General features: G+C 57.3%; 1 protein-coding gene across 5 annotated transcripts; it reads right to left on the reverse strand.

The window, feature by feature from the left end:
- Positions 1-1,570: 1,570 nt before the first annotated feature.
- CALY (calcyon neuron specific vesicular protein) lies at positions 1,571-13,160 on the reverse strand. 5 transcript variants are annotated; one of them, XM_022568368.2, is made up of 6 exons: positions 13,035-13,160; positions 5,256-5,398; positions 4,210-4,326; positions 3,462-3,575; positions 2,098-2,463; positions 1,571-1,730 (listed from the first exon to the last, which is right to left on the reverse strand). In XM_022568368.2, the coding sequence occupies exons 2-5, from the start codon at positions 5,376-5,378 to the stop codon at positions 2,131-2,133; spliced, it is 687 nt and encodes a 228-aa protein (XP_022424076.1). In that variant the 5' UTR covers positions 5,379-5,398; positions 13,035-13,160; the 3' UTR covers positions 1,571-1,730; positions 2,098-2,130. The 5 variants fall into 5 exon arrangements, with proteins under 5 accessions (XP_022424076.1, XP_089754529.1, XP_089754528.1 ...); XM_089898403.1 differs by lacking the exon at positions 13,035-13,160 and adding an exon at positions 9,848-10,160; XM_089898402.1 differs by lacking the exon at positions 13,035-13,160 and adding an exon at positions 9,686-10,160.
- Between the last annotated feature and the right edge of the window lie 245 nt (positions 13,161-13,405).

Here is a 13,405-nt window from a genome sequence, read left to right on the forward strand (position 1 = left end):
GCAGGACCGCGGCTGACTCTCTTCTCTGGCCTAGGTCCCCCGCCCTCCGATTCCCAGCTGCTAGGTGAATGGCAGGAACCCTGAGGCGGGACGTCCCATCTGGGGACACAGCCACAGCCAGGCAGGTGGAGGCCGCTTCTGAGGGGAGTCCACTCAAAACACAAGCCAGGAGCCCCCATCCCAGTTCAACACCCCAGGACAGCTGCTACCTCTGGGGGCCTCCACCCACCGCCCCAGCTGGGGAAGGGTCTTCACCCCAGAAGAACATGTGTGTGCATGCGTGTGTGGGGAGGGAGCTACATCACTGGACACCTGGGAGGGGGGTGGTGGGAGTATGTGTGCACGCGTGTGTCGGCATGTGTGTGTGTGCCTGTGTACATGTGACTGTGTACCCTCAGGCTCCGCATACGAGGATTCAACCAATTGCCAATCAGAAATATTAAAAAAAAAATTCCAGAACTTTCCAAAGAGCAAAAGTTGAATTTGCCAAGCCAGAAACTTTTTACACAGCATTTACATGGTATTAGGTATTATAAGTAATCTAGAGATGATTTATAGTACATGGGAGGATGTATGTAGGTTATGTGCAAATATTACACCATTTCATTTATATAAGGGACTCGAGCATCCCTGGATTTTGGTATCCACAGACTTGGATATCTGTGGGGTGTCCTGGAACCAATCTCCGTGGTACCGAGGCACGACTGTATGTGTGCACGTGAGTGTGTGCACCTGTGTGCAGAGGGAACCCTGGAAGGGTCACCACATCGCAGGCCGCAGGGTGAGGGGAAGAGTCTTTGCTCGCCTGTTCTACTGCAGGGTCTGCACTGTGGGTCACGCTGCGGGGCCGGGGCTACTGCAGGGGGCCGGGCAGGCCACCCAGAGCCGAGCCCCAGCCCACAGCCTGACACTGGCCAGAAGCCACGGCCCTCTTGGCCTGGGTCCGTCCCAGGAGCCTGTCCTGGTGCGGCGAGGTGGTCCGCGGGACCCCGCAGACGGCGCGGGGGGGGTGGAGCCCTGCTCCTGCTGCCCGCCTTGGCTTAGGCTCGCCCGGAAGTGGTGCCAGCAGCGTCAGTTCCTGTTGTTTGCTACCGAAAACCGGCGGAAGTCTTAGGATGTAGCACAGGCAACTCATTTTAATTTGAAATGCCTTAAATTTCATCTCAGCAATCCTGGGTTTTAGTTCCAGGAGGTGAGAGAATTTCAGTTTAAGATCTGACTCTGACCTCGCGGTGTCAGGCGGGTGGGGTCCGCGCTGTTAGATGCTCAGAGGGCTCCTGGGGTATGAGAGCCATAGGGAATCTAATTAATGAAGTTGTCACTTCTGGGAAATGTCTTTAACAGTTTAGAGAGATTAAATGTATTAAATGTATAAATTAATGGCGTATTAATTAAAGAATAAGTGAAGACATATACAAAGGTTACTAGGTTAATAAATGCTTTTAAATTGAGCTTTAAAGCTTGAGAAAAGCTGGGCAACGGGGGACAGAATTCGGGCCCTCGCCCGAATGGGGTTGGGGGGGTCAGGAAAAAGGCCGGAGAGCCGAGGATGCTCAGGAGAAGCGCGAGATCCAGATGGAGGTGAATCTTTACTCAGAGAAAAGCGACAGAGCTAGAGGCTCACGGGGCGGGGGGCGTCAGGGAGGGGGCCTGGGAGCAGGGGCACGACCACGGCGACCACAGAGCGGCGAGCGTCGGGCGAGGGAGGTCACAGGTGCCGGCGTGGGACGCTGCGAAGACAGAGGGGAGGAGGGGTGAGGCCGGGCAAGTTGGGGCGGGTGCACGACCACACCGCCCATCTGCGTGCGAAGAAATGAGGCTGAACTCCGCCCTCCCGCCTCCAGTTCACCTGACCTCGCCCCCCACTGACCCCGCCGCGCCCACACTCGGGTCCCCGACCCCCGCGCCTTGCCCACGCCCCCCATCCCCCATCCTGCCCTGACCACGCCCTCGTGCCTGCTCCCTGCCCGAGACCCTCACGTGGTCACAGGGGTCGCCAGGGCGGACAGCACCCCTGAGTGAGCCTCCAGCCGACCGGGCCGGCGCCGTGCCCCTCCCCGGGGTGGTGGGGCGGATAGGGAGGAGGGTCCCACCTACCCGGATGGGCTGCGACCCGGAGGCCAGAGGCCATCACTGGGGGGCTGGGGGCGGCGCGCTCCCCTCCACCTTCTGCTCAGCCTCCTTCTCTCCTGGCGCCGAGGCCTCCCCGGAGGGCTTCCCCGAGGGCTTCCCCGAGGGTTTCCTCGAGGGCTCGGTGACCGCCGCCATGGCCGCGCGGGCGGGCGCCTTGTGCGCCTTGGGCGCCTCCTTGAAGGCGTGGTAGCTCGCGGACAACCACGGGGTCTCCGTGCCGTGCTTGCGGCCCACTGGGTAGGCCCCGATGGCTGCCAGGAGGCTGCGGTGGTGCTCAGGGTCCAGCTCGGTGTAGTACATCTCCAGGGTCAGCGGGGTGCAGATCTTGTGCTGCGGAAGGGGGCCGGTCAGGGGCGGGGGTGGGGGGAGGTGTGGCGGCCGCGCCCCTGGGCTCGGGTGTGCAGAACGGGGTGCATTTTTTCTCAGTGGCATCAGCCGCGATGCGGGAGCCGCGTCCGTGGGCCACCCGCGGGCGGGCGGTCACCTCTGCTTTTGAGCAGTTCGGTCATACTGTAGACAGTGCCCCTAAATACACTGATTTCTGCCGTAATTTCAAGCCATCAGGGGTAGGCCTCCAATTCAGACCTGGAGGCTCCGCAGAGAGCCAGCCCTTCTCCGAACGCACCGGTGGCCGGTGGCCATGGCCTCCTCCTGAGTGAAGGGGAGGGGGCTCGGCGAGTGCCCCGCGGCCCGCCCCCACCCCGCGGGCCCCCGAGGGAATCCCAGTGAGTGAGGGCCGTTAGCAGCCCGGTGCACCCCTGGAAGTACAGTGAGGGCTCGTGGCCTCTGTGGGGGGAGCGCTCCCCTCTCGGAAATCACGGGGAAAGGGGGACGATTTATCTACTGAAAACTTAGAGTCTTGAAAAAATACACTGAAAATGGTAAAAGTCACCATGAGCAAAGCTGAGAGAAAAGAAACAAGGATGGGGGAACACATTCCAAGCATGCAGAAAACGTCAACATCCTGTGGCATAGAAACACGCCGCATATAAGTGAGGGGGGCTTCCCTCCGCCTGGACCTCCTTCCTTATGCTTTACTTTTTAAATTACAGGAAGACACAACCTCTCGCTAAAACACCTTTTCTTTTAATTTTTCTAAAGATAGGACTTGAATATACCTGGAAGGTGACGGGGCTTGAGGGCCTTTGCAGGTCACGTTCCCATAGAGCTGGGAACACCCCAGACCAACCCTCCTGGGGGTAGCTTGGGGGAGAGGAGGGGAGGCACCCCGTCCTTCCACAGGACACCCCCCTGGGACCCTCCCTGGCACTCTGCCTGCAGGGCGCGACTGCCCTTCCCAGCCCCAGTGCCCAGTCCACCAGCCTTACCCGAAGCAGGAAGCCGTCGGGGCAGCTGAACTGGTCATACCAGATGGCCTTATACATGATCAGGAGGCAGCCCATGAGCGCCATGGTGAAGGCGATCATCCGCCCTGTGGGCATCTGGGGGGTGGGCAGGTGCGGAGAGGAGAGGTGGGGTGGTAAGGCTGTGCAGGGCCTGGGCCGCGAACCTCAGGGCCGGCGCCCATCGCGCACACAGCCCAGGGCTCACCGGCCTCTCAGAAAGGATGGGGAAAGGGGAAACGGGCAGAGTTACTACTGAGAAATGAAAGGCTTTAGAAATGGTACCCTAAAAGTTATAAAAAAGCCACCATTAGTAAGCTGAAGAGCTAGAAAAGGAAGGGAAAACACATTTGCCAGAGACACAGCAGGAAAAGTGAGTCTCCATCGTATACGGGAAATCCGCGAGTCACCGAGGCAGAGACAAACGACCCACGTGGGAAAGGGTGCAGGGTGCAAGCAGGCACTGCGTCTCCTGCCAGGGGCTCCTCTGAGGGCGGCGGCTGCCCGCACCCCATGTTACAGCAGCAGCGGGGAGGCTGGCAGAGCCTGCTGCTGCCCAGGCCCGACCCCTACCTCTGATGGGGTGATTCCCTGTCCAGCTCTACTGAGAGCAGGGCCCTGACCAAGGGCCCCCAGCCCACCCAGCCCAGAGCCTGGGTTCCCACAGCTTGCAGCTGCCTCTCCACCTCCCCGCCCTGACTCCCCATGGAATTGGCGGGGAGGGTTGGGTTACCCTGCCACGTGCATCCTCTGGGTGGCCGCCGCCCAGCTTCTGGGCCTCCAGGTCGGAGAACTTTGTCGGCTGGTCCCCGGAGGACAGCTGGTATTCCGTCTGTGTCTTAATGACAACCTGTGGGAAGAAATGATGCAGGAGGACCCTGAACTAGGGGGGCTGGGAGGGAAAGGGGGCAGGGGGCAGCTGCCCGCAGTGGTGTGGGTGCTAGTGGCAGGGCTCTAGTGGCTACAAGCTGACACCAAGGGAAGGGGACACTGGAAGTCGGCCAGGGCCGTGGCAGCCCAGGGCCTGGCCAGATGATGGAAAGAGCCCCTATGTGTGCTGGCTGCCTTCGGCTCTGAGGATGCTAGCTGTCCCTGCCAGAAGCTTCCTCTTCGATGGCACCACAGCTTGGTCCCCTCCTCCAGGAAGCCCACCACTGAGCCTTCCCTTTGGGAACCAGGTCCAGAACGGTAGCAGGCATGGTCGAAGCCCACACAGATCGCTGGAGAACTGCCCTCGACTCATGGGAGCAATGCTGGGAAGTGCCCCCTGCCCTCGTCAATGGCTGGCTGACAGGGGCCTCAGGCTGGGACAACTCTGCGTGCCATTCACTCTCCAGAGCTCCGGTGGGGTCAGGCAGGGCTGTGCCTGAGCTGAGCTCTGCTTCTTACAGGTTCCTTCTGAGAGCTCCCCCTTCACCCACCCCTTGCCCAAGGACCTCATCTCAGGCCGCAATCCAAGAAAGAGCACGCCCAGCAGAGGAAGGGGGTAGTTTTTGCTGCTGAGCCCCTGCTGGACTGCAGGCAAGCTGGGCACTGTCTGTGAGAGCATGTGAATCCTCACCACCACTTGTGGCCAGTTTACCCTGGTTTGCAGATGAGGGAAGGGCAGTTCTGGGTGGCCGGGGGAGCCGATCGGGGCACACCGCAGGCTCAGCCTGGCCCTTTCTCCACTTCCTCAGCTGCCCCTTAGAGGAGGCCACACCTAAAGCCACCTTGCTAACGCCCGTGTGTTTCCAGGGCAGGATGACACAGGCCTCCACGCTGGCCCAGGCCCCTCACCTGGTCGGAGAACGCAGGCTGTAGCTGGCTGACATCCAGGGGACTGATCAGAGGGATGCTGTCCATGGTAGCCCCTTCCCCGGAGCCTGTCTTCCCCGAGAAGCTGCAGTTCAGCTTCACCATGGTGGATGGCAGTCCTCTTCCTGTCCAGAGGCAGACACAGGGTCACTGGCCACATAACAGATGTCCACACCAGCTGGGTCTGGAGTGAGAGGGCCCCAGGCTGGCCTTTATGCTCCTCACGCCAGAGGTGGGTTGGGCCGTGGGTGGCCAGGCCAACCTCCCCAGGACAAACCAGGTGAATCCAGCCGCAGGATTCTAGTCCCTTCCTGCGCCCTGGACTCCCTTTGGCCCCCACAGCCGTGCAGGCGAGAGTGCCTCTGACTGGTGACTGCCTGGCGGAGTCTTCCACTGGCCCACCTGCTCCAGGAGATATTCTAAGGGCAGCAACCAACAGAAAACAATCCCAGATAGAAGCCTGGAGAGTAGGGTGGCCAGACTTAGCAAATAAAAGTACGGTACGCCAGGTTTAATCTGAATTTCAGATAAGCAACGGATGCTTTTGCTTTTTATGATCTATCCATGTAATATGCAATACAGGGACATATTTATACTAAAAAGTATTGTCTATCTGAAATTCAAATTTAACTGGGTGTCCTATGTTTTATCTGGCAACCCTACTGGAGATGCAGGAAGTAACAAAGAGCTACAGAAAGAGGATGCTGGTGAATGAATTCAAGAACTAACTGCACAGAGCGTGGCAGTAATGGTGTACGTGGACTGTACCATCTGGGGAGCTGGAACGCCCTGACAAGAACAGGAGTGGGGGGCAGGCAGGAGGTGGGAGGGACCTGCATGGCTTGGAGGAGCACAAAGCTTCCTGGGGGAGGTCAAGATGGTTTCACTTCTAGGCTGACTGATAAGAGAAAAGGAACACAGCAAATGACTTGAAACTGAAAAAACAGAAACACAAAATATACTCAGTCAATCAAAAGGGGAAAGAAATGGTCCCATGTCCACTAAGAAATTAAATCTGTTGTTAAAATCTTCCAACAAAGAACTCCAGGCCCAGGCAGCATCACCCCTGGATTCTACCAATCATTTAAGGAGGAAATCATGCAAATTTCATACAAAACTCATCCAGAGGAAAGAACACTGGAGCACACCCCAGCTTGTGAAGCCAGCACGACCTCTATCTCAGAACTCGGCAAGGACAACGAGACAGAAGACCTCGCAGGCCATGCTACCCACCAACACCAGTGCCAAGGCCCCAGATAAAATGCAAGCATGTGGAATCCAGCAAGATATTAAAAGCCTGGGTGTATTCTGGAAATTTCACATCTGAAAGCAATCATTATTTTCACCATATGAACAGAATAAAGAAGAAAAATGATCTGATCAATTTCAATAGTAGCTGAAAAAGTATCTGGTAAGGTTCAACATTTGTTTACTATTTTAAAAAATCTATTGGAATTCCCTTGGTGGTCCGGTGGTTAGGACTTCATGCTTTCACTGTCGAGGGCCCAGTTCAGTCCCTGGTCTGGGAACTAAGATCCCACAAGCTGCGCGGCACAGCCAAAAAAAAAAAAAAAAAGAAAAAAAATTGGGAGGGAGATACAAGGCCCTTTATTATCAGTTCTATAAATGATGGTGATTTATAGAGGTCCTAGCCAAGCCATATGGCAGGAAAAAGAAATAAGAGGTACAAAGCCTGGATGAGATTAGGTAAGACTCTCATTATTCACAGAGAAAGAATCTTTTGTGTGTAGAAAATCTAAAGGAATCTGCATATAAATTATACGGATTGGAAAGTGAGTTCAGCAGAATTGATGGGTTTAAGGTATTCAGAAATCAGTTCTGTTTCTATGTATCAGTGACAAAAAATTAAAACATAATTTGTTGAAAGATTCCACTTAAACAGTATCAGAGATATCGAATGCTCAGGAGCAGGTCTAACAAGAGATTAGAAGGACCTCCCTGTGGAAAACCAGAAGAAACCTCTGTCAAGACACTATTGACTGGGACTTCCCAGGTGGCCCCGTGGGTAAGACTCCACGCTCCCAATGCAGGGGGCCCAGGTTCAATCCCTGGTTAGGGAACTAGATCCTGCATGCCCGCCACAACTAAGAAGCCTGCATGCCACAACTAAGACCCTGTGCAGCCTAAATAAATTTTTTTTAAAAAAAGACATTATTATTATTAATTTATTTTTTGCGGTACGCAGGCCTCTCACTGTTGTGGCCTCTCCCGTTGTGGAGCACAGGCTCTGGATGCGCAGGCTCAGCGGCCATGGCTCACGGGCTCAGCCGCTCCACAACATGTGGGATCTACCCGGACCGGGGCACAAACCCGTGTCCCCTGCATCGGCAGGTGGACCCTCAACCACTGCGCCACCAGGGAAGCCCCTAAAAAAGACATTATTGACTGAGACCAAATAACTCCTAAATTCCTTAAATAAATGGGGAAATATATGGTCATGGATTTTGGAAGTTTCCATGTTTAAAAACATCATTCCCCCTCAAAGTGTAGCTATAGAATCAATAAATCCCAATCAAAATTCCAAGGTGAAATTTTTGTGTGAATTTTTAAAAAATATATCAATAGTTATGTATTTTTAAAATAAATTTATTTAATTTATTTTTGGCTGTGTTGGGTCTTCGTTGCTGCGCGTGGGCTTTCTCTAGTTGCAGCGAGCAGGGGCTACTCTCATTGCAGTGCATGGGCTTCCCGTTGCGGTGGCTTCTCTTGTTGTGGAGTACAGGCTCTAGGCACGCGGTCTTCAGTAGTTGTGGCACATGGGCTCAGTAGTTGTGGCACATGGGCTTAGTTGCTCCGTGGCATGTGTGATCTTCCCGGATCAGGGCTCGAACCCGTGTCCCCTGAATTGGCAGGCGGATTCCCAACCACTGCGCTACCAGGGAAGTCCTTTTTGTGTGAATTTGATAAGCTTTGTAATTTTATATGGAAGGCAGAGGGACAAGGATACTCATAACATCTTGGAAAAGACCGAGGGGGGCACTTGTCTGCCAGGCGTCTAGCTTGTCACATAGCCATGTGGTATCACTGCATGGTGTACAAAGACCCATGTGACACACCCTATACACACGGACCACAGAGATGTCACTGCAAAGCTTGGGGATGGCCACCCAACGTCCACATGGCAAACAGTGGACCCAATCCCCACCTCACACCCCACACAAAAATCTACACCCGGTGGATAAGCCAAGATGGAAAAGCGTCGTGGAGATAATACAGGAGAATATTTTCCTGGTCTCAGGGAGGGAAAGAGTTTTTCAGTATCACAAATAAGCGCTAACCACAAAAGAAAATATTGATAAAAGAACTACATTAAAATTAACAGCTTCTTATAACAAACGTATGGTTACCAAAGGGGATAGCAGGGGTAGGGGGAGATAAATTAGGAGTTTGGGATTAACATATACACACTACTACATATAAAATAGGTAAACAACAAGAACCTACTGTATACCACAGGGAACTATAATCAATATCTTGTAATAACCTATAATGGAAAAGAATCCAAAAAGGAATAGCTATATATGTATAACTGAATCACTTTGCTGTACACCTGAAACTAACACAACACTGTAAATTAACTACAGTTCAATTAAAAAAATTAAGAGCTTCTGCCCATCAAAACATAGCCTTCAAAGAATGGAAACAGAAACCAAGACTGGGAGAAAATATTTGCAACCTGCAAATGCGAAAGGACTTGTTGTGGGTTCAACAACAAGACGAGCCCAAGCCCTAACCTGGGCACCTGTGAACGTGATCTTATTTGGAAATAGGGTCTCTGCAGATCTAATCAAGTTAAGATGAGCTCATACTGGATTAGGGTGGACCCTGATCCAATGACTGGTGTCCTTATAAGAAGGGAGAAATTTGGACACAGACACACACAGGAAGGAAGCCATGTTGAAGATGGAGGTGGATACTAGAGGGAGGCCACAAGCCAAGGGACTCCTGGGGCCACCGAAGCTGGAAGAGGAAGGAAGGAGCCTCCCCTGGAGCCTCAGAGGGAGCTTGGCCCTTGCAACATCTTGATGTCCCACTTCTTGCCTCCAGAGCTGTGAAAGAATGAACGTCTGTTGTTTGGAGCCACCCAGTTATGGTGGAAGCCAATATGGGTCAGGCATCTACCATATAAACAGAGTGTCTCAAGTTGGTCAAGAAAGACAGACAGATCACCCAAGAGAAAAATGGACAGAAGAGGATTTCAAATGGCCATGAATACTGAAATGGTGCTCACTCCATTATCCTTGAAGAGACAAATTGCGGGGGTGGTGGTGGGGGAGCGGGGGGCGGGGGGAAGCCGAACACCAGGACAGGGAGAGCAGGAACAGAGGCCGCCACAGGGTGGGGTGGGGCCGCTTTATCTAGGGTGTTGAACCTGTGACGGCCTCACTCACTCCTGGGCAGACACCCCGCAGGAAGGCAGGTGTGCACCCACGTGCACAGCAGCACTGCCCACAGACGCGCGCACCACGGGGCATCTCCTCAGTGGAACAAGCACATGAATAGAGGCGTTTCTGCGAGGTCGTCAGAGCAGGGAAGGGAAGGGACCACGCTACCTTCAAGAACAGCCCTGAATCACAAAACCAGCGTCGGCCAGAAGAAGCCAGGCACACATGAAGGGTCGAGAATAAAGAAACACAACAGCCTTGTCTAGGACCCCATCCCGCGCTCAGGAGCTCGGAGGTGCGGCCAATGCTCCTGCGTCTGCAGAGTCCCGCGTGGTGCCCTTGGGGGAGGGAGCGGCTTCGGGGCGGGGCGGGCGTTTCCGGTCTTCACTTGGATGCTGGACGCCTGGGGTTCACTTATGACGAATCATTAGGCTGCACATTTGCTTCGTGTCCTCTTCTGAGTTCGTTATATTTCACGACAAAAAAGGTTAAAAACAAACAAAACCAAACGACAGCGGGCAGGTAGCAGAGGCACAGCCAGGCCACGACCTCTCCCAGGACTGAACAGCCTTTTGACAACTGTGCCCTGGCTGTCCCCTTCCTAATGAGGACCTCGGGCTGAGCTTTCCGCCCTGGCCTCCGAATGTGGCCCCTCCCTCGCCACTGCCTGCACCCACCCTGCAACCCCCAAACTTCTGTCCTGAGCGACCCTCCTGGGCATCAGCTCCACCACCGCAGGTGCCTGCCAGGCCTTCACTCAAACCCCGGCAGCCAGGCCCTGCTGTGGGTGTCGGTGCGGGCAGGCCAGGTGGGAACGCAGAGGGGGAGCCCCTGCCAGCGGCAGAGTCAGACAGACCTGCAGGACGTGTGGGAGGCGCTGGGCAGGGAGGCTCGGGGCGGCCACTGTGGGGAGGGCAGGAAGCCCCCGGCCCAGGCTGGGAGAGGGGCCGCCCCATCGTGGACTCACTCCCCAGGCGCCCGCGGAGGAGGCTTCTCTTAGGGTCTTGAGCCGGCGCCCTTCCCCGGATGTGCGCGCCTTGCCCGGGCCGTACAGACCGGCAAAGCGTCCCCACTCCCCACCCACCCCAGGCTGGGGCGGTGTGCTCTTCCTGAGGTGGGTCGAAGCCTGGCCGGGCCTCGGCCTGTGGATGACGTCCGGGCACCTGGGTACCTGCCCCAGGCGGGCGGGACATCTGTCCTTCTTCGCTCGTACCGCGCTTATATGACGTCCACGCTCCACGAGGCAGGGACGGACAAGGAGCCATCAACATATAAATAAAAGAAGGTCGGGCGATCCGTGCGAAGAAGGAAATAGAGATGAAAACCGCCGAAAGGGGGCCGCGGAGGAGGGCGGGGGGAACGACCGGGCACTGCAGGGGAGGGCTGTGCGAGGTGGGGACAGTAAGCGCCCCGGCCTTTAGGGGAGCTTGGCGAGGGGCTGGGGAGGGTGCCCTCCAGGGGGAGGGGGCTGGGGTCGTTCACGCAGCAGACGCCCCGCGACTCTCAAACCCAACCTGCGGTTTACAGACAGGAGCCGGGAGGGGCAGAGGGGGCACAGCCCCCACCCCCGCAAACCTGTCAATCTCAGCTTGGTGGCCACGCCCCCTGGAAGGCGGAAGGCCGAGGTCTCCCCCTCCTCTCCCGCAGGAGGCCCCTATCCATACGAGCTCCGCCTCTGGGTTCCCTTTAAGCCAAACGTAAGCTCCAACTCCTCTGCCTCTGCATGACGTCCACGTTACATCATCTTGGGTTTCCATGGCAACAGAGACAGGCAGGCAATGACACGTCTTCTTGAAGAAAAGAAGACTTGAGGGCCCAACGGACCCTCTGCGTCTGGCTCTAGGCGCCTTCTTCCAGGCAGAATGCTGGGGTAGGGGCTGGGCTGCACCTGGGAAGCCCCCCCCCCCGCAAAATTCCTTTCCCTGCCTGAGTCATGCAGACCCTCTGGGCAGGCTGGCTGGGCTCATTCACACGACAGACACTTAGCTCCGTGGAATGGGAGGGGTCTTCCCTACTCCTCCCACCGGCCCCCTCCCTCCACGCTGCGCTGTAATTGTGCCTTCGACAGCGGATCAGCTGCTCCCCGCTCGCCGTAGGCTGCTGGGCTGGGATGTGGGGCGGTGTACGTCTCCTCTACGAGGCTTGGGGAGGGGGCACAGGTTGAGCAGTGAGGTTGTGCTGAGGCTGCGATGGGTGGCTGGACGGGAGGGCACGGACCCTCAGCAAGCTTGGCTGCAGGTCACGTCACAGACTCGCTTTCACACATACGCCACCCTGGGATGCTGCGTCACTCGGAGGTATGCACCGGCGCCTGCATGTGCGGGCGGGCACGAGCGTCCTGTGTGCATTGGGCGTGCGTGTGACAACGGAGCGCGGGGGGCCTGCGCGCTTTGCCAAACCCCGCAAGGCCCCCGCCCCCGCGCCGCCCCTTCCAGGCCCAGCCGCAACGCCCACCCAGGTGCGCTCCCACCCGTTGTCCTGCAGGCCGATGGTGGGTTTGACTGCCGGTTCAAGGGCAGGTGGACTGCAGGCGCCAGCCCAGCCCTGAGAGGCCCAGGCGAGCGGGGCAGGTGGGGGGAGGTGCAGGTCTGCCCCGGCTTCAGCGTCCCAAGTACCAGCCACCTGTGGCTCCGCACCGAGAGCCCGTGGCAGGCGGTTCTGGACAAATGCCCTCTCTCCGCTTCTTGGCCACGTCCCGCCTGCCACGCAGCCTCCCTCACCTCCGCCACCACCGTGCCGTTGCCGGCAGCGCTTCGTGATCTGGTCCGTCGGAAGCCCCTTCTGCCTCCCCCACCCCCTCAGGTAGAGATGAACCAGTCCTGGAACTGGCACCCGTTCTCCACCTCGGGACGCCCATCTCCCACTGGCTCTCTCAGACCTGCAGAGGTGGAGCTGGCTCGCGGGGAGGGGGCTGCAGTCTCCATGGGACGGGGGGAGCTGATGTCCAGCAGTCCTACCCCCACCCGAGCTGCCCCGCTCTACCGCGGACGGGAATCTGGGCGGCACGTCGGGTCTGCGCAAGGCTGGACACCCACGGCCCTTCTGGAACATCCAGGCAGGGACTTTTCCCGCGGAGGCCCCGGATCCTCGGGGGGGCCTGAGGACAACCTCCTGCGCTCGGGCCGACCCCTGCCCGGCCGGCTGCCAACGGGTCAGCCGCAGTTCCGCCCCCCCGCCACTCTCTCACCCCTGCACACGCCCCTCGCACATCCGTGCACACACACCAGTATACCTGCGACCCCCGCACACCCACCATGCACATCCGCGCAACGCACGCGCACACTCGTGCGCACACTCGGCCCCCCCACCCGCCCCCCAGCTCCGCTCCACAAGGACAAATGTGCAAATGGCTCACAGGCGGGTCCAACGGGCAGCTGCAGCAGGATGCGGTCGCAGGACAAGGATGCGGAGGAAGGATGCGGTTCCAGACGCTTCTCAGCTGGGGCGCGGCGGGGGGAGGGGCCGAGCCCCAGACCGAGGCTGCCGTTGTTGCCAGGGAGATGCAGGCTGGAGGAGGCGAGCACTGCGTCTGCCGCCGCCGCCCCGCCTCCCACGCGTGCCCGTAGGAGCTGCGCCGCCCCCCCAACCTGTCACTGGCTTAGACACGCACACCACATCCACCCACGGCGCACATCTCACACACACACCATTCACACGCTGCACACACATATACATACTCACACCACCGCACTGCAGGCGGGGCGGGGAGGGGACAGACACCCTGGC

This window comes from Delphinapterus leucas, chromosome 16 (assembly GCF_059928025.1).
Source record: "Delphinapterus leucas isolate spDelLeu-1000000601 "Yukka" chromosome 16, BTC_Dleu_Yukka2, whole genome shotgun sequence".
NCBI classification, from domain to species: Eukaryota; Metazoa; Chordata; class Mammalia; order Artiodactyla; family Monodontidae; genus Delphinapterus; species Delphinapterus leucas.